General features: G+C 56.6%; 1 protein-coding gene across 3 annotated transcripts; it reads right to left on the reverse strand.

The window, feature by feature from the left end:
- Positions 1-241: 241 nt before the first annotated feature.
- On the reverse strand, positions 242-19,577 carry CSF1 (colony stimulating factor 1). 3 transcript variants are annotated; one of them, XM_032881516.1, is made up of 9 exons: positions 19,292-19,330; positions 15,978-16,100; positions 14,662-14,724; positions 12,858-13,028; positions 9,272-9,419; positions 6,983-7,113; positions 6,380-6,432; positions 5,991-6,049; positions 242-2,370 (listed from the first exon to the last, which is right to left on the reverse strand). In XM_032881516.1, exons 1-8 carry the CDS (start codon positions 19,328-19,330, stop codon positions 6,004-6,006), a joined length of 774 nt encoding a protein of 257 aa, XP_032737407.1. In that variant the 3' UTR covers positions 242-2,370; positions 5,991-6,003. The 3 variants fall into 3 exon arrangements, with proteins under 3 accessions (XP_032737407.1, XP_032737405.1, XP_032737404.1); XM_032881514.1 differs by having other exon boundaries at positions 247-2,370; positions 6,983-8,016; positions 19,292-19,577; XM_032881513.1 differs by lacking the exon at positions 242-2,370 and adding an exon at positions 4,706-5,165 and having other exon boundaries at positions 6,983-8,016.
- Positions 19,578-20,257: the final 680 nt, after the last annotated feature.

Here is a 20,257-nt window from a genome sequence, read left to right on the forward strand (position 1 = left end):
GAGGTTTGGCTGGTTTCTGTCTACTTTCCCATTGAACAGATATGCCAGTGAATGTGTTTGAGACAGCAATGATGCAGGAGGTTTTGGTAACAAGACTGCAGCTTGGAGAGAACCCTCTTTCCCCATGTATCCTGGAAAAAGCTTTCTGAGCTGGGGCTCACCCAGCAGCTGCTGCCTGCCCAACCCTGTTTTTGCCCCCCACACCCCAAAAGCACTTTTCCCATGACTCACACATGGCAGTTTGTGCACTTCTTTTATTATTAAATATATAAGCAGCTTCCTATTTTTTAAATAGATATTTAAATGACTTTATATAAAATAATTCACCACTTCCAAGTATAAAAACAAAATCTCACAGTGTGTGAGCCAATGTTCCCTCTCAGCTTTCTCAATGAAAGGATTCCTGTGCAGGTAGCCTGGGGTGGGGCTCCCAGAGGTCTGGAGGCCTTCCCACACCTGTGTCACCAAACGCCCACAAAGAGCTTCTGCAATGGGCTGGATTTGCTTTCTTCACTTTTAAAATACTATACGTTTGGGGTGGGGGAGGAATGCCTTTTTTCTGTGTTTTTTTTTTTCCCTTTCACTTTTAAATACATATTTTCTAGCATCAAATATAGAGTCTGTGACTAGTAGGAGCCCCACAAGGCAAGTTCCCTGCTGCCCTTCCTTCAGCCGAGAGCAGCAGGGCAGGGGCGGGGGCGGGGTGCGGGCAAGAGACCCCCACTTTTGAGGGCAGGAAGAAAAGTTCATGGGCCCTTGCCCAGCAGCCAGGAAGGCCGGGATCTCTCACTGGTGGGCCCAGGACAGCAGGAGAGGAGGGGCACAGCAGCACAAAGGGACCAAGGTGGGGTGATCAACGGCCCTGACACCTCCTGCCAGCTCTCAGAGCAGTGGCCGTGGGCTGGCCCAAGAAGCTGAAGCCCTCAAGGCAGACTTGGAAGTGGATGCCTGGTCTCTTTCCCACCCCGGCTGGCCTGGTCAGACAGATAGTGGAGGGGCGACAGCTGGGGAGATCACTGCCTACCTGTGGGGAAGTAGAGGGTGGGAAGAGGATGGGACCTGGGTGCCATGCTGTGAGGTTGGCACAGGCTTGCTGCTGTGATGGGGCCGGGGCCTGGTATGGGAAAGGAGACCAGGTGGCAGGGGCGGGGTGCAGACCCCCTCCCCCAACCACCTCGGCATACCCATAACTGCGAACACCCAGTTTCAGTGGGAGTGCCCCCTGCAGCCTTCCCCCAGGGGTGGGGGAGTCTGCCTCTGTCCTCCCTCCCACTAGTCACTTCCCTCTTGGGAATGTCAAAGTGCAAGACGCAAAACCTGCGAACAACAAGGATGCAGCCTGAAGACCAGCTCCGGCTGGAGGCCCAGGCGTTTCTCCTGCCCCACCCACCCTGGGGAGTCGAAGCCTCGGTCAGCAGAAGGTCAGGGGCTTAGGGGCTCCCTCAGTCGACACACAAGGCCAGCTCGGGAACCTGCTGCTGGCAGGAGACCGGAGGGGCGGGAGGATGGACGGACGTTCGCTCATAGGGATGGACAGGGCGGGCTGTTCAGCAGGCAGGTTCAGTATTCACAGTGCAATGGCTTCCTTCAGGCGGGGAGCCTCTGCGCGGCCTCCCGGAGAAGCTCTGGCAGAGCTGGAAGGAAGGTGGGGCAGACGCCGGAGCTGGCTCTTCCCCTTGGCCTTGGAGCCAACCCAGACAGGTCCCAAGGGCAGGGTTGACCTCCCCTCTCCACCTGGCAACCAGCAGAGGACACCTGGGCAAGCAGAGGGTGTAGGCCCGCTCCAGGCTGTCAGCACGGACCCGGCAGGCCCAGAGGCCTTCTCTTCCCGGCTTTTGGGCTGCCTATCTTGACGGGAAATCTAGCCGACGCTAGCCCGCCCTGCCGAGCTCATGCTTCTCTCTCCGGAGACAAGTCCCTGCTTGTCAGTGTTGGGATCCCTTGGCACCAGGCAGTCCTCTGGGCACCAAGGCTCTTCCATTCCTCAGTGCCCATCCTGCTCTCCCACGTCCTTTGGGCATCTGGGTCCCTGGCCCAGGTGTGGCTTGGAGGGGAGTGGGAGGAGGACACGGTCCCTGAGGCACAGAGGGTCCTCAGCCGGGCTTCCCAGCCTTCCTCTAGTGAATGGGAGCCTCCAGGGCCCACGATAAACATTAGCAGCGTGGGGGACATCCTCCAGCCCTCTCGTAGTCAGTCCAGAGTCTGAGGGTCGAGGGCAGAGGGACTCCAGCCTCGCTGCTCTGGTCTAGTCCTGGCAGGCAGGAGCTCTTGTGGTGGGCAGGTCACATTCCCAGGAGAACAGCTAGGGGGGAGGGGTGGTGATCACCCCCATGACACCTCTCCCGTGGAGAGACTATCCTATGTGCCCAGCTGTAGGGGAGAGAAAGAAAGACCAGTCAGCTGAGTGGGAGTGGAGGGAGGGGTCACTGAGGACATGAGTGGGGGAGGCATAGCGTTCCTGTGGGCTCGTGGCCATGCTGCAGGCAAGACTTGGCCTTCTCAGCCACCCCAGACACCGCAAAGGACCAGGCCGCTTTTCCTGGCAGTGGCCCAAGCCTCTGGCCAGACTGGCCTCACCTCCTACCTCCTCCTGGGGAACTAGGGACCGCAGGGGGAGGTAATGGGGCCTGGTAGAGGCTTAAGCAGGGCTGGGGGAGGGTGTTGACCACTGCTCGAGTGGCAGAGGCTGAAGGGGAGGGAAGGGGGTACTAGAGGACCCTTAGACCCCTTTTCAGATAAGACCATCTCACTGGCCTTGGGCCGAGGAACGAAGGGTGATTCCAGCTAACTCTAGCAAAGAGTTATACCCTACACCATTCATCACAGAAGGTCATCACACATGTTACTCTGGACAGCAGGTCATGGGTAACGAAGAGGAAGAACCAGAGGCAGTTCTGGAGCAAGGAAACTCCCATTTTGCCACTTGGCATGCTACCCCCTAAGCCACCTAACCTCCTTCCCGATGGGCTGAGGGACTTGCCTCCCCGAACCATCCATGCAAGCCGGGGCCCTGCTCCCTCCAACCCCACCCCCATCGTACTCCCCTGCCCAGCATCCTCGGAACGCTTTGTTCCCAGAGCAGAAATCCCCTGGACCCTATCCAACAGTTTGACTTTGGATCCTGTGTGGAGCTTCCCTCCCTCACCATCCATAGGCCCTACTGGCAAAGTCCATGACGGACAAGGAGGGCAGATGGGACCACAGCTTCTGGCTCCCAGCCCATTCCCATGCTCTGGAGAGGGAAGAAGGGAGAATCATAAAAGGGACATGAGCCTCCCTGGGTACAGCTGGGCCACAGGCCCTGCTGGAGCTAGGAGGGAAGAAGGACCAAGTGGGTGAGCTCCACTGCCCCTGTGTCCTCGTTCCTTGGAGTGGAGGGATTGCGGTTGTGTTTTCTTTCTGTGCATCCCTCTATCAGTCTCTCTGCCTGTGTTTTTTCCTCTCTCTTTATCAGAGTGGTAGGTACCCTACGGACAGGCCCTGAGTCTCCTGTGGCTCCTGGGCCCTGGGCTGGACCTATTGATCCAAGCGGGGTCTGGATATGGCCCCTGCCCTGGGTTCCCTCTCCCAGTGAGATTTTGAGGGGAGGAAAGGGGAAAGCTTGTCAGGGCCTGAGAACAGGCAGGCAGGGAAAGCAGAGAAGGAGTACAGAGGAGATGAGGCAGAGAATCAAGACCAAGGGGGGAGGCTGGCAACCAGTCAGAAGGAGGTGTAGCCTTGGGCCATGAAGGCCCCAGGGTCCTTGGTCCCTCCTCTGCTTTCCCAGTATTGAGGGGGTCTGGGCTAGTCTCACAGCCCTGCCCGTGTCCAGTCTGATCTGCTCACCCATCTTAGCCTACCCCACCAACAAGGGGGGACCCCGGGGTTCCAGATATGTTGCTTCGCACTCTTTTCTAAATAGACTTTCCTGATTTTGAGTGCTTGTTAGGTCCCTTTCCTGTCGAGGAGTGGCCCAGACCTGTCACTGTACACATGGGAAGGTCCTAAGGTGCTCACTTGCTTTTGGCACAGGGTGTAACGAGAAGCCCGAATGGGTTACCCCAGCTTGTCAGCCAGCTGGCCAGTCAGTCAGCAAATCAGGCTATTAGCCAGCTAGCTAGCCAATCAACCAGTCAGCTCACCAATCAACAACCAGCCAGTTAAGCAGTTACCAGCTAGTCAGTTGGTCAGTCAAAGTCACCTCGCCAGCTGGTCAGTCAGTCTGTCAGAGTCTATTAGTTAGCTGGCTAACAGGTCACCCAGAAGACCGGTTGGTTAGAAACAACTGGCCAGGCTCAGGTGGTCAGTCAACCCTTAAGCCAACCAGGCCACATTTATTGAGTTTGTGACAAGTATGGAGAAGCCCTCTCTGTATAAGAACATGGGACAGAAGAAAATGGCAAAAAAAGTGGAAGACACAGTCCCTGCCCTCAAGGGGCTTACAGCCTTCTTAGGGATGCGGACTATACATACACACACAGAAGAAGGTTTGAATATGTATAAAAACAACATCCAAATAAGTGCAAATTGATATAATATGAACCAAATACAGAAGGGCTGAGGGGTAGGAACTGAGGAGCAGGCAGGGGGTGGGGAAGTCAGTTTGGAAAAACGGGAGGTGGGGGGGTGAGAGGGGCTGCCTGGAATCGGGGAGCCAGGGCTGAGGAAAGATAAGGATCACATCTTTATCAACAACGTGGTTGAGGACAACAGAAGGCGCTGTACAGGGGACACACTTGGGAGGGCTAGGAAGACAGAATGAGGATTTAAAAACTATTTCCATGGGCTCAGGTGCTGGGCAGAAACCAACGAGGTGGTTTCAACAAGAACACACAGAAACTCCTACACCCGGGTTAAAAAAACAAAGCTGTCCACGTAAGGGAAAGAAGGCCTGGTTTGACAGAGGTTTATGGGAAATGGAATTTGGGGTTTTAACAGACGACAAGCTCAACACAGGACAATAACACGAGGTAGCTATTAAAAAACAAAGCAGAAAACCCACTAACGCAATATGAATCTGTGCAAATAGACGAATACTGTCCAGATCAAGGAAGGTAACAGTCCCACTATACTTGGAGCTGGTAGACAACATCTGATGCACCATATCCAGGGCTGCGGGCCCCATTTTCAGAGGGACATTGACAAACGAGTGTGTCCAAAGGAGGGCAGCCAGAATGGTGAGGGGTCTGAAAACCCTATCATATAAGGAATGATTGAGGCACTTGGCCACACTCAACTTAGAGAATTCTTTAAGGGGATATGGATAACAGACTTGAGACACTGGAGGGCTCTCATGAGAAGAGGAGGGAGAACCATTATAGAGGGAGCAGGGAAGCTCCCTAGAGGAAGGACCTCCTCCTGGGAGATGACAGGGAGCTTGCCTGGGACTGGGAGCACGGGCCCAGCAGCTGGCTGACCCCCTGTCGGGGGTGAAGAGGGAAGACCCCCATGGTGGGGAATGCTGGCCAAATGACCTCTAAGAGCCTTTCCAAGACTTAGGTTCCGTGGATCCATGAATCTAAAGCAGGGACATAGAAATGATCTTGGCTGGGGAGAAGGGTCAACTAGGGTGCAGGCCGATAGGAAGCCGGTGAGAGGCGGATGTTAGGGCCAGCTGCTGGAGGAGCCTGGGAGCCCAGCTGAGAATGTTGGGTTTGAAGTGGGTAGCGGTGCAAATTCCCCAGGAGGGTAAAGACTTTACACAAGATTTTGGTTGCTCTGGAATGAAGAGTGGCAGCAAGACTAAAAAGCAAATACAGAAATAATAACCAGATGCACGGGTAATAGTGCCTGGCTTAGACTGGGGGGCAGGGAGGGGGAGGGGGGAAGACCTGAGGATCCCGAAAGGAGACAGTTGGCAGGATCTGGTGATGGATGGAAAAGGGAGTAGGAGGGGAGGAAGTTAAGTGTGGCCCGGCCTCGGGGGAGTTGGAGGTTTCCCCAAGGTCAAATGATTGGAAAAGGGGCAGCTCATTTTAAGGGGTGGAGAGAGATCCAAATCAGAGTCTTACCTTAGAGACCCCTCTACACGGGCAGTTCCACCTGTCTGTCCTCATCCTGGGTCAGGGGGCTGCAGGCAGAGCATAGGGCTGGTATAAGACTTCAGCATAGGCTGAGGAGTGAGGGAACCCCTTAAGTTTGTCCCCCAACCCTCCCATACATGTGCTCCAGCCCTCTCAGATTCAGAAGACCCAGAACTGCCTAGCCCTAAGAAGAAATCAGGAAAAATCCCAGATAACTGGTAAAGAAGAAACGCCCTTCCTCCTCTCCGCCTCCTATCCTGCTCCACATCCTCAGAGCAAGTGAAAGAAAGTCTCCCCCAGGTCTAGAAGGGAGACAGATGTCAAGACACATCCCCCCACCCCCGTGCCTTCCAGAGCATCCCTGTGGAAACTCTCACCTGCCCTCTGGTCGCTCCATGGGAGAATCCACTGTCTGAGGCTCTTGATGGCTCTGGGGACAGACAGCAAAGAGCAGGTTCACTGAGGAGCTGGGGACTGATGTGGGAACTGCGGCCTCACCCCCAGGCAGGGGTGCCCAGGGGAGTAGATGAGTGAGTTATCAAAGTCGCCCCCAGCTACCCAGATGTGGGGATGAGCCACAGGCCAGGAGAGATTTCTGAGGCCTCCCTTCTAGGTCTCACCCTCTCTTCTCCCCAGGCTGGCTGCTTCCAATACCAGGGGGCCCCTGGGCCCAGGCTCCACAGAACTTCCAGCGAACACCCTACCCTCATAGCACTTTGCTTGGCCATGTGGGTTCTCTTCCCATTCTTGGCCCAAAAATATTCTCTCCCCGTCCCTTCCCGTTGACTTTATGAGCTTGGGTTTCTCGCATTTTTTAAGAAACCCTCCATTTCAACCTCTTATCTTCTGTGTTCAGTTGGGCCCCCGTCTTGGTGCCTGAGGAATCCAGCAGGGCCCAATAATCCTCTGACCTGCTCCTCCCCCCAGACTGTGCCCCTCCCCCCCATGAGCTGCCCTCCTCTCTTGGGGCCTCTCCTTACCCGCCGTCTCCGCCTGTAGAACAGGAGGCCACCAACGGCCAGCAGGACCAGGATGATGCTGGGCACCAGCAGGTGGAAGGTAAACCGGGGGAGCTGAGGGTCAGAGTGTCTCTCCTTCTGCCTCTCATGGCCTGTGTCAGTCAAAGGAATGGAGTTAAAAGGGGCGGGGGCCCTGGCTGCCCCCTCACTTGCTCGTCTTCCTTCCAGCTCTGTGGGGCTCCTTCGATCCCTGGTGTTCCTTCTGCCCTCCAACTCCCCGAGGGGCAGCATATGGCCCCAAGAGTGCCTTCTGGAAAGCTTTGGGTGTGCAGAGAGGGCTGAGGGATTGCTGAGGTCTCGTGGCGGCCGCGACAGGGTCTTGGCAGAGCTTGGCTCCTGGTGGTCTCTGGGCCGGTCAGATGGATGGTCTGTCTTCTCAGGTGTGTGACTCTGGGCCTGGCCAGCGGATCTTGCAGGGCCCACCGTGGGCAGGGGAATGCCAGTCATGTCCTCTGGCTGCTGGCCCCCGGCTGAGTAGGACAGGGGAAAAGGTGTTGACAAGAGGTCACTGGGCCTGGCGGTCGTCTCGGCCTGGAAGCTGCCTCCTTCCAGCCTGGAGGAAGAAAGCTCTGCCCCTTGGGGTACGGGACCCTCACTAGCCTCTCCGGAGGCCTCTTCCAGGGGCCAGTTGGTGCCCAACGCAGAGTTAAGAGTGTCCTCCATCCCCAGGTCGGGGGCCCCAACAGAAGGCTGGGGCTGAAGTGACTCTCCGATGGGGCTGGCCCCCACACCTGGGGGCTCCGGAGATTCAAAGCTCTGGCAGGTGCTCCTGGGTGGTCGCTGCTTGGCACTTCCTGGGTCCAGGTCCACTGTGCGAAGGGGCTGCTCACTGGGCAAGAGGGAGCTGCCCTCTGTCCCCTCAGTGTCAGCCCGGGTCAAGCCAGCCATAGGGGCCATGGAGGGGGCAGGGGGCTGCTGAGGGGAGACAGAGGCCAGGTCACTGCTAGGGGTGGCTTTGGGGTACAGGCAGTTGCAATCAGGCTTGGTCACCACATCTGAAAGAACCACAGAGAGAGGGAGAGAGAAAGACGGGGAGGAGATAGAGTCACCAGCCTCCAGCACAGCTATCCCGGGTGGGGGAGGGGGTCGAGAGGGGGATATGGGTCCAGGGGCGGTCCCTCACCCCCTAATTCAGCGCTGGGGTGGAGGAGAGGACAGTACTGGAGCCAGAGCTCAGGACACAGGCCTCAGGCAGTGAAGGTACAGATTGCGGGGTCTCACAGGCAGAGAGCAAAGAGTGGGTGTAGAGACACAGATTGGGGGCCGGGGGCAGGGAAGACCAGGGAACACCCTTTCCTGAAGTTCCAGCCGGCTATGTGCCAAGCCAGGGTTAAGCAGCAGCTAGGCAGGAAGTGGAGCAGCGGCCTCCAGGACTAACCCAAGTCACCCCCAAGTCCCATAGACAGTGTCTATTGGAAAGCAGCGAGGCAGTTTCGTGCACAGCCAGGGACCACACAGCCAAAGCCATGGGCGGGAACTAGCTGGGGCTGGAACATGGCCAGTACTTGAGGCCTTGGGATTGAAGTAACGAGACTGGACTTGGCCACTGGCAGGTCGCGGGGCCTCAGGCCCTGCCTCAAGGAGCAAGGTTGAATGTAGGAGGGCACAAGTGACATGGGACGCAGAGACGAGGACACGCAGGGTACACATGTGTGCGGCTGGGCCTGCACTGGGAGCTTCTGAACGATGCTCAGACTTCAAATCCAGCCTTTTCCCTTGAGGGGACACTTAAGGCGTCCTGGGGACTTCTGGAGCCAGGGTATCCTGGTGGTTCACAGCAGGGCTCCTGGCGCAAGGCCCTGGGTTCCAGATGGAGCCTCGGTCTCTCCACGGAACCCCCTAAACGTTCAGCCAGCCTGCAGAGCTGGCGGGGAAAGCCTCCATGCCTGCAGGGTTCTCCGAGGGGGGCCCCTTTCCCCTGCCCTAATCTTACAGCCACCAGCATGATCCTTCTCAATGCTTCCACATGCAGACATAGTTGGTGTGCATGCACACACATGTCGGAAAAGACATGTGCCCAGGCCCACCCAGAGGCACAGGAAGCCACATATGTACACAAGGAAAGCACATCTGCACACACAGGAGCACGAGTAGCAGCCAGGCTGCCTCCCCAGGGTCCCTCCAGCCTCCCTCTGGCCTCCCTCCGGCCTCCCGTCTCCCTCGGGCCCCATGTCTCACCTCCCAATCCCTGCTCGGTTGCCCTCCCTCCTCCCCTTGTCCTGCACTCACTGGCCTTTTTTCAGTGCTGACCTTGGCTGGAGCACTTAGCAAAGCTGTCGTTGCAGTTCTTGCTGAAAATGTTCCAGTCCTTTTTCAGGAGAGTCCTTGTTTCATTAAAGACATTCTTGATCTTTTCCAGCAACTGCAGGGGTGTCTCATAGAAAGTTCTGACGCAGGCCTGGAAAGAGAGCAGGGCCCCCCTTGGTGAGGATGAGCATTGGTCTTTGTCTCTAGCTTGTTTGCCAAACTCCCCTGGCCTTTCTCACATCTGTCTCCTTTTTCTCTTTCATTTTCTCCTTCCCCTTGCTCCTAGTCTGCGGTGGAATCAGTCCTGAGATCTTGAGATACGTCATTTATTTGCAGATCTATTTAACACATATCTGTGTGCCAGGCATGTGACAATTACCTGGGAATCAAGCAACGAACACAAGAGACATGGTTGGTGGCTGAGTTGGACACTGAGTCTAGCAAGGCATTGGCCTTAAATGCACTGTTACAAGTGCAGTGAGTCACATGGAGAAGTGCGGAATGATGTGAGAATATTACAACAAGTGGAACTAAATGAGGGCTCAGGGGGAATTTCCCCATGAAACCAATGAAAAGAGGAGCAAGAGTCACCCAGGAAAGGAGGCGGGGTTGGAGAAAGCTGTCCACAGGGTGAGAACAGACTGTGCAAAGGTCCTGAGGCAGGAAAGAGCCTGAAATACCCAAAGACTGAAAGATGGCTGGAGTGGATACAGGAAGGCCATCTAGGAAGAAGGTGCAACAAGAGATGCAACTGAGAGAGGTCAGCAAGGGCCAGGTCCTGCAGGCCCTGGTTGGCCATGTTGGAAACCGTTAACTCGATCCATAGAGCAAAGACAAAACATCCGAGGGATTGCGGGGAGGTGGGTGGTGGCACAGTCAGACTTAAGTTTTAGAAGGGTCATCCTGCTGTGGTGTGGAGCAGGCCATGAGGACTTGGGTCCTTCTTCGGCCACTGGTATGCCTTGGAAGGAGGGCTGAAGCTACCCACAGTCCTGTCTGTTGAGCTGTTCTTTTCTATTCTGCTTGTAGGAGCCAGGTTCCCCACACCCACTGGAGCTCGCTTCACACACTTCTGGCTTTCTTCCCACCTCTTGAGCTGCTCCTCAGTCTCCTTACCAGGCTCCCATCCTCCAGCTGATTTATAAATTCTGGCATTCCTCAAGGCTGTCCTGGACTTACCTCTCCTCTCACCCCAGATGATGCCACATAGGCCCATGGGTTCATCGGTGGCCTACTTGCCGATGAGTTCCAAATACCGAGTTTTCCCTTACCCCCAGGTGCACAGAGGAGAACTGTAAGCTTAACTAGGCTCTGAGGTCCTCAGCGCCATCTCTGAATGCCCACGGCCTGTGTACAGTAGGCCCTGGGGAGATGGTGACCCAAGGGATGAATGAATGAACACAGGCATGAGAATACCATCGCTCAGCTCCTCCATTCACTGGCAGAGCGGACTATCGCGTTTGGGCTCCTTTCTTCCTCTCTAAAGTCAGAAGCATCATCCTTTCCAGCCTCCCCACCAGGGCTATGGTAAGAAAGAGGGACGCTCTCTTGCCCTTCTACGTAAACCTCTGTCTCCTTCATACCTCGCCTCAGGCTTCATAGAGAAGACAGCAGCCATTCGACAGAAGGTCCGGCTCCCCACTTATGACACAGAGACTATACCTTATCTCCTCAGGGGCTCTGATCCCCACACCAGCCTTCCCCTCAGCACACCGGCTCCTCTAGCCTCAAAGGCTCCCTCCTTCCTCAAGGCTTCCCCGCCACCACCACTTCCACACTGGAAGTGTGCAGGGTGGGTGGCTGGTGAAAATGCAGATTCCCAGGCCTGCCCACAGACCCAGTGTATCAGACTTTCTAGGGGTGCATCCTAGGAATCTGGAATTTAAGCAAGCTCTCCAAGGGATACGTATGAACTTTAATGGTGGAACACCCCAGCTTCAATACCTCTTGGGAAAAAGGGTTCCTCCTGCAACCCCACATCCCTCTGGCAACCTCTCCCTTTTTCTGGGCCCTTGTGGAGCTGAGCTCCTCTACGGGGCAGCCTCTAATTCCTCTGTGTTCACCCATTGGTACCCACCTCCGGTGGCAGCTGCACACTCCTAGACCCATCGGACGCTCTCCTACCCTGGTCTTGCTTGGACTTTCAACCCCATTTGATAAAGGCGACTACTCATTCCATCTTGAGACCCCCTTCTCCATGGGTCCAGTGAAATCAGTCCCCTCATTTTCCTCCCACCCCTCAGGCTGCTCCTTCCCAGTCTCCTCATCGGGTGCTATGCCTACTTGGCTTCTGAAGGCTGGGGTTCCGGGGCCCTGTCAACCATCTCCTGGCCTCGTGCATGACATCCTTGCTGCCCCCTCTTTCGTGTGCATCTTGGTGGCCCAACTCAAGCCCCAGCTGTCTGCTCCACATTTCTGCTCAGCTGTTTCACAAGCATCTCGGGGTTGTGCTCCCCAAACTGAACTCCTGCTCTTCCCCCGAGTCTGCTCTGCCCACTGATTTTCGCCATTTCACAAGTTCCGCAGCTCCCTAGTCCAAGCCTCTAGGATCTCTGGCCGACTTGTGCCCCCTGTTGGCCTCCCGGCCACCATTCCTGCCTCCTGCAGTCCCTGCTCCACAGAGCTACCAAACCCGCCTCACAGTTCCTTTCGGTCACTTCCTGTTCACCAGGGCGCCCCTCACACTTCAGACAACATCCCACGTCTATAAGACGCACCCCCCCACCGCCGTGCGCCCCCGCTGGCTTCCACCTCCTCCCCTCTCTCTGTCTCTTCCACGCCTTGGCTCTGGTGACTACCGGTTGGGCTCCTGAATGTGCGTGTAGCCGACCTCAGGGCTTGGTGTGTAGCCTTCTCTGTTCTGGAATGTTCTGACCAGCCTCACTGCCTCCTAGCTCTTACTCCTCTTTGGACCTCAAATGAATGTTCTCTTACTCAGAAGCCTTCTTCTTCCTTTCTTCCCCACCACCTCCCTTTTTAAATGAGAGTGCCCTTTGTCTCTCGGAGCCCCAGGGAGGCCCCCTTCACGGCTCCCTCCCTCACCTCCTTCAGGCCTTCCCTTGCCTGGTCATTGCCACCCTACGTCCCCCATATTTTACTCATACGTTTTGTTAACTGTCTCATCCCCTCCCCCAGACGTAAGCTCCCTGCATGCAAGGGTTTTTGTCTGGTTTGATCCCAGCTGTTTCCTAGTGTCCAGACCAGTAACTGGCATGCAACAGGCACGCAGTGACTATTTGTTGAATGAATGAATGGTCCTCACACTTCATAATGCTATTCATTTGTCATTGTTTAATGGTTGTCAGCCTCCTCTGACCATAAGCCCCACGAGGGTATGAACCATGCTGTTCTTGCTCATGATAACATTGATGACATCGTCAAGGCCTAGCACTGTGTCTCCCACCTGGCAAGTCCTTAGCAGAGGTGCGTGGGATGAATCCATGAATGAGAGCGTGAGTGAGCAATGACCTGGGGTTGGGGGAGAGCAGGGGAGGCATGGGAACACCCTCTGTGTTATCTGGGCAGGCGTGGGACCACCAAAGCCGACCTCTGCTCTCACTCTAAGCTCCTGGCTCCAGAACACTCCTACCTTGCCCTGCTCTTCATAGTCCTTGGTGAAGCAGCTCTTAAGCCTCAGAGAGAGTTCCTGGAGTTTCACAATGAAGTAGGCATTTGGAGTATTGTCTTTGAAGCGCATGGTGTCCTCCATTATGTCTTGCATCAGGAAAAATGCCTTCTTAAGGTAGCACACAGGATCTTTCTGGAAAACGAGAACCTGGAGTTTATGGTCTGGCTGATGTGGTCTGGGAACCCACCCAGGCTCTGTGGCGGGTGCCCTCATCCCTGGCTGACCAAGGGCTGCAGCCTACCCTACCCCTGGCCCTGAGGGGGCCTGCCCTTGAGGGAGGGCCGTGCCACTCCAGTCCGAAGCGGAGCGCTGACCCCAGCTGCTCTTTCATGCTTTGTGTCTGGGATCTGGAACTGCTAAGAACTGGGGTAGAGGGAAAGACATGCATGGGCTTCTGATCAGAGACAGCCTCGGATTTCTGGAAGATGAAGCTTTAATCAGAATGGGTGCACATGTGTAGGGTGGGTTCTGGGGGAATGCTCCGTGTCTCGGTCTCTCTTTTGGCTTGCTTTCACAAGTCCATTACCAGGTGGCTCCTTCTAATCCTCCAGGCCACAGGAGAACTAAAGACCATCTGAGGGCCCAAAGAATAACCTCAGTGTTTTGTCTCTCTGAGAGATGGTGGTTGCTTCAACAGAGATTCTGCTTTGGCTCTGTATTCCTAGGACCCAGTCCCATTGATTCCTAGCAGAAGAAACTTGCTACGCTTGTTAAGGTGTGAAGGAGGGAGAGAAATACTGAGGTGATTCTTTGGGTCCTGATGTGGTCTCCAGTTCTGACAGACGTGTGTATGGGTCAGGTGAGATGGGAACAACTTCTGGGCACACCTCTGAGCAAGCTCAGAGATGGGAGCAACTTCTGGGCACATCACAGTGATTTTGTGTGAGGCACAAAGATGAGCGGATGTGGCCCAAGGGGTGGGATGGGAGCAGTTGGAAAGGCTTCACAGGTACAGGAAGAGCTTGTGCAAAGGCCGGGAGGCCAGAGGAGGCAGGCGACCAGGGCAGTGGGTGGGACTGTGCGGTGTAAACCCCAGGCTGACCAACCTGGGCTTTCTCCTGGAGTAAGGGGGCCTGCCAGGTTAGGGAGCGAGAAATGAAGATAATAGGTTGGAGTTCCGAGAGCTCCCCCTACTGGTGGGGTGATGGGTGCATTAGAAGCAGCGAGGCCTCTTAGGAGGCTCTGGAAACTGTTCAAGCAACTGATTGGGTGAGGCTGGGGCAGAACCCAGAGCTGCTAGGAGGCGGAAGGAGCAGCCCTTGGTGGCTGGCTGGGTGTGGGGTAGGAGGAAGAGGGAAAGGGCTGGACGGACTCCCTGGCTGCTGCTCTGTCTATTGGATGGAAATGACATCCTTAAGGAAAGCATGTGACCCAGAAGTCATATTGGTTTGCCTCAGGCCCTTAGAGCCAGCCTGCCTGGGTTCAGATCAGGCCTCCACCACTCAGTAGCTGTGCTCCCTTTACCTCCCTGAGGACAATAACCAAGATCAGCATGTCACATAATTGTCAGGATTAAATGAGAAAGTGCCTGGCACATAGAAGACCTTGATAGATTCCAGGGCCAGGAGAAGGGAGCTACAGGGGACTCGAGGCCTGGACCTTGTTCAGCCCTGGACCCTGGCACCCCAGGATAGAGCACCAGCGATCCTCCCACCCTCTCCCGGCCCAGTTATGGGATTTCTCCTCCCTTCAAGCTCCTCATATACCCACCTTGGGAAGCACACAGAGGGCTGGCACATGGGCCTTGTAAATAACCATAACTCACCAACTGCTCCTGGTCTACAAACTCAAAGGCAATCTGGCAGGAAGTCTCCATCTGACTATCAATCTGCAAGAGAGAGTAGGCCGGTGGTGGATGGGTGTCTGCAGCTCAGCTGAGCTGGCCTAAGAATGAGAACTGGAGTTTTGATCCTCCTCTACCTCCCCACCGACTATGCTGGGAAAAACAGAGCCAATGGGAAAGACTTGGGCCTCCCACAGGCCCAGGCTGGGCTGTAGAGGAACAAGAAGTCTCCTCCTTCCACCTCCCACTCCATCAAAACTAACAAACAGCCATTAGTTATAAGGAAGAACTCTCTAAGAGGATCTAGGGCCTAATCTTCCATGACAGGTAGTGAGCTCCCTATCGTGGCAGGAATTCAAGCATAGGCTAGACAAGCTCTGGGGATTTGGGATCTATAGGGGTTGGGGCTAGATGTCCTGAAAGCCCTCCTTGGCCCCCAGAGCATTCTAAGCCTCAGAGAATGCTGTGGTTCTTGGCCCAGCTGGGATAGCTGCAGTAGCTACATGCAAGAGGGAAAGTGTAGAGGTAAGAAAGATAGCAGACCCAGCCTACAGGCCCCAAGCTCAGGGCCCCAGAGCCGGAGCTGGCCTCAACAAGTGGTACTCCACCCTGCCTGGCTGGCCCAAGGGATGGTAAATTCTCTTCTGAGCAGGACAGCGGCCATGATGGTAACCTGATTCTGCCTGGCTGAACCACATTTGGAATTGGGAACCTCTCTGCCAGCCCAATTACAATAAGGCACGGGCTCCTTCATGACAGCCTGGGTGTGCAGTACTTCCCAGTCCTAGGGCTCAGTCCAGAGCCAGGAAAGGGAAGGTGGAGGGCTGGGAGTGAGGCAGGAGCCTCCCCTCCCTCCAGATCTGGCTGTGGCCCTGATGCCAGGCTGGCGGCATGTCTGGGAGCCCAGAAGTCCGGGCCCACATCTGGACACAGCAGGCGGACTGGGCTGGCTCCCCGGAGATGCTTCCTCTCACTGAGGGAGTTCCGGACTCACCAACCACTTCTGAATCCAGGGGTGACCTTCCAGGCAATCATCAACTCGGGCAAAAGCTGGAAGCCCACCCAGTCCACTGCCTGCAGGCGGAGTCATGGAGGGCTTCAGGGTTGGGTGTGGGTCAGAGGCCCTGACACTGAGAAGGTCAATGAGGAGACCATCAGTGGAGCTAGACAAGAACCATGAATCACGGCCGGCACAGCTGTGCTTCTCTGTCTGCAACCTTGCCTTGGACCCCATTCCCTGGCTCCTGCCTCAGTTTCCCCAGAGGGGAGAAGGTAGATAGGCATGGCTGAGTACTCACCAGCTGCTGGAGGAATTGCAGGTGTCCGTTCCCAATCATGTGGCTACAGTGCTCTGATGCCTCCTCGGTAATACTCCCTCTCACCAGGAGACAGACCAGCAGAAGCAGGGGCGTCAGCCATGTCTGTAATAGACAGTGCATCATTACTCCCAGATTTCTGTCTCCCTAGGAACCCCCATGCCCTGTCGGGAGGGAAAAAGCAAAGACCTCATACCCACAGTGCTCCAGACTACAAAGCCCCAGGATGCAGTGTTCCCCAAATCCAGCTTTCTCAGGATTTCCTAACTGGCATGCGCAGTCTTGAGCTCCTTTGACAAGTACCCACACATCACCTCCTCCAAGAAGCCTGCCCAGATTCACCCAGGCCAAGCCTGACAATGCACTGAACTTTTCATGAGGACCTGAGAAGTGTTCCTACCTGCCTAAATTTCAATTATACGGGCAAATCCTCGAGTGCAGGACTGGCACCTGCTCATTGCTGTGTCCCTGCAACATCAAACACAAACTAGAGAACTCCTCTCAGGTTCACTTTCATGCACCCACTCCAGACTTCAAGCTGGAGACATTTCCCCTGGGCCCAGCCCTTCCTCCCACCTGATTCCACACAGGTCTGGCTCTGCTACTGGAAAAACCAGGGCCCCAAACTCAGTTTCACTGGGAACTTATCCCATGCTGGAGACTTTTTGGAGGTGTGTGTGTGTGTGTGTGTGTGTGTGTGTGTGTGTGTCCAAAGGAGCCCAACTGCTTAATCAGAGGCAGCCGTGCCAGCTCTAGGCCATCCCTGCCCCTAGGAACCCCATCAGGCTCTATATCCAGCCAGCCAGCTCTGATCATGACCAGGAAGTGTTCTGAGATCTCTCCCTCCTTCAGCGCCCACCTGGCCTGGGTGCTGCTCACCCTCAGAGTGATGGGACTAGCTCCTGATACTCCATCATTCCCCCTTCCTTCCTCTCTCCCTCCTCCTCTCTGAGGTCCTCTCAACCCTCTCCCTGGCCCAGATCTCCCCTTCTCCAGCCAGAGGCAGTGGGATTCTTGAGCCTTCTTCCCCCACAGCTCAAGGTTGCCTCCTGGCAGCTGATGTCCCCAGATTCAGGGAAATGCTGTCAGGGTGGGGTGAGAGCTGGCACTTTCCTGGGCTCTGGGCTCTGCCTGAGAAACCCAGATGATGAGACAAATACTGCAAATAAACAGCACATTGGAAAAACAAGGAGGCTATGAAACAGCCTACAACAATGACATGCCAATTTACATATAACTACAAGTCCAAAAGCTTGTTAGCTCCTACCAGGGAGGAGAGGCCCTGGCTGGGCTATCAGGGAGGGCGCACAGAGGGGAGGCCTCAGTGAGGCCTTGAGAAATGGGGAGAAGTTGATGGCAGAGAGAGGGAAGGGGAGGTCTGGAGGGCAGAGGCCCGGGATGGCCCAATGCCATTCAGTAAAGGCTGAGGGTCCTGGCCTGATCTGGGGGAGGGAGAGTAGAGAAGAGGGAGGACAGCCATGGGGGGACTTCCGGCTCTGTTGGGCAGTTGAAGAGGTAGCCCTGGGTGGGAACGGCTGCCCAGGCCTTCCGAAACCTTCAGTTCAGGACCCACTGGAAACGGGGCCATGCAGAAGGTGTGTCTCCATCCCAGACTGGCTGCCACTGAGGTTCTGAGCCCCCGGTTTTGCATGGTATGGAGGAAAGAGCCCGTGGGAAAGGAGATACTCTGGAAGACAACCTTGCCACAGGCACTTCAAGATCTTGATGCCGCCTGGCTTTCAGAGCTGTTTCAGGCACTGGTGTGGGAAGACTGCAGCCACCACGTGGGAAGCTGACTTTGAATGTGGCCCAAAAGGACCCCCACCCCTGTCCCTGGGGTCCCAGTTTTGCCTCAGAGGATGAGCCGGATGGGCACCCAAGGGTTAACACTCTGGTTCAGCTCGAATGTGGCTGGGCAGGCTCTTCTCCCCCACCATTCTTCCTCCTACCTTCAGGCCTCAGCTTCTGGGAGAGCCACAAAGGCACCTTTTCCCTTTGTAGCAGGCCCAGACATCTCTCAGCCCCACTGACCAGCATCACCTGTCCCTTCCTCCTTGTCAACAAGGGCCCTGGAGGGACCTCAGCGGGACCGGACCTCTGGCTGCTCCCGTCTAAAACCAGCCCCCTGCTCTCTCCACCTTAGCCTTCTTCATGGTCTCCCTCCAGCCCTTATCTTTGTCTTGTTGCCTATCAGCTCCCCCTCCACTATGTCCCCTCCCAGCCCTGCCTCCTCTCTCTCAGCTGAGCTCTTCCTCCCTCTGGGGATGGATGCGCTCTTCCCCTTCCATCTCAACCCCACCTGCAACTCCTTTCCATTCCCCTCCAAATATGTCTGCTTCTCTCCCAGCCAGGTTTCTCTTCCCGTTCTCCTCTAGGGCTCCCCAGAAGCAAACCCACCCAGAGACCACCTTCTCGTTCATTGACAGTGCCATCCTGCACTTTCTAGGAGATGCCCCAGCTAGTGCCTGCAGTTGGGTCCAGACATTGCCCCATGCAGCCCTGAGCAGCCCTTAGCACACCCAGGGTTCTGTGCCACCAAACCCTCCTTCCACCTTCCTCTGCCCCCTCTAAGACCAGGATCTCCCCAGCTGATTGAACCAAATTTTGCAGTGAAAAGGTTCAGAACTAGTCCCAGAAAGCTCAGGAGTCCCGTCCCCTGCCAAACAGACTAGATCCAGCCACCCAAGTCCCCAGTAGCTCCTGCCGGCTCCCTGGAACAAGTAGAGGCTTGCCCAGCTCCTTCCTTCTGCCAGCAGGTTCCCGGGCACAGGCCTTGGCATTCTGTTAGCCGGCTGACCTCTGAACTTCCCCCACCCAAAAGCGCCCACTCCCCCCAAGCAGGGTCTGAAAGCATGTGCGTGGCCCACAGGGAAGATGCCGGCTGCAAAGGCGCCACACTCAGCGCCCAGCCTTTGCCCCGACTCTTGGCGGTGTCCGGTCAGAGAGAGGCAGGGGCTTCCACAGAGCTGGCAAAGAGCCTTGGCTTCGAACCCTTCTCTCCTGACAGCGGGTGGCTCAGTGTGCGCCTCGGTGCAATGGGGTGAGCAGCGTCCCCTTTCCAGGGCAGTATCGCAGCCCCGGGAACAGCTGCAGGGCGCCAGGGGGCTCAGTCGGGGCGCGCCCGGGACCTCAAGCAGCCTGGACGCAAAGATGGGAAGGACACCGGAGCCCGCGGTCTCCGCTGGGGAGCGTCGCCCTCCGGCGCGCCAGGGTAAAGCGTTCCGAGGAGCCGCGCCGCGCCGCCCGCTCCCGCCTCAGCCCTGCCGGCCCCCCGCAGCCCCGCGGCCGCCGCTTACCGTGGGAGGGCAGCGCCCGGCGGCGCCCCGCGCGGTCATACGGGCAGCTGGGTCCCGGGCCGGGCGCCTCGGCCGCCCTCGCTAGCTCGCTCGCTGGCCGCCGCAGAGCCCGCGCCCCGGCCGAGGGCCGCGCTGCCGTCCCGGGGGTGCGGAGAGCTGGCGGCGGCGCCGAGAGCACCCAGGCAACTTTCACTTTCCACCAGCCGGGCTCCACTGGCCAGCTCCTCGGCACAGCCTTTTAAGCGGACTTGTGGGACATGTGGTTTATGGGAAATCACCTTGGATAGGCGCCAAACACACAGACACACAGACACACAGACACACACACACACACACAGACACACACACACACACACACACATACACACAGAGACACGCGCGCACGCGCGCGCGCGCACTGCCACAAAACCCAGACACAGACACACTCCCCACTCATCCGTCTCCCCTCCCCCGCCCCCGGGGCCGGTCTTCCCCGTGGTCCTCCCAGTCGCCCTGTTTTCTGTGCTCAGCTCCGGAGCCCTCCGCAGAGCAACGCGGGCTCCACTGACTCCCGCCCTCCCGCGCTCCCGCTCCGGACCGAGCCTTTCCTTTTCTTTCCTTCCGCGCTCTTTAGGCAGATCCGGTGCGCTCTCTCTCTCTCTCTCTCTTTCTAATACTCCTCTCGAGGGACTTTCCCTCCAGGCCTGAAAATTCCCAAATCTGAGCAGGAAATGGTTTGAGAGCAGGGGCAAACACTGGAGCCCGGGGCCTCCCCGGGTGGTGCATGGGGCAGCAACCTGGTGGCGCTTGAGTCAGAGGCTTGCAGCAGCCCCCTTCTTCTCTGGCAGCCCGTCCCAGCCGGGCTATTTCATTTGGGGGCAGGGTACAGGCAGGGAGGCTTGCTACCTGGCCCGGGAGGGGAGGGACTGTGTCCTGTGGCACAGAGCCACGAGGCTGTGCTCTGTGCCAGGAGACACTCGGAGCACT

This window comes from Lontra canadensis, unplaced genomic scaffold, assembly GCF_010015895.1.
Source record: "Lontra canadensis isolate GAN:19392208 unplaced genomic scaffold, GSC_riverotter_1.0 scaffold75, whole genome shotgun sequence".
Classification (NCBI taxonomy): Eukaryota; Metazoa; Chordata; class Mammalia; order Carnivora; family Mustelidae; genus Lontra; species Lontra canadensis.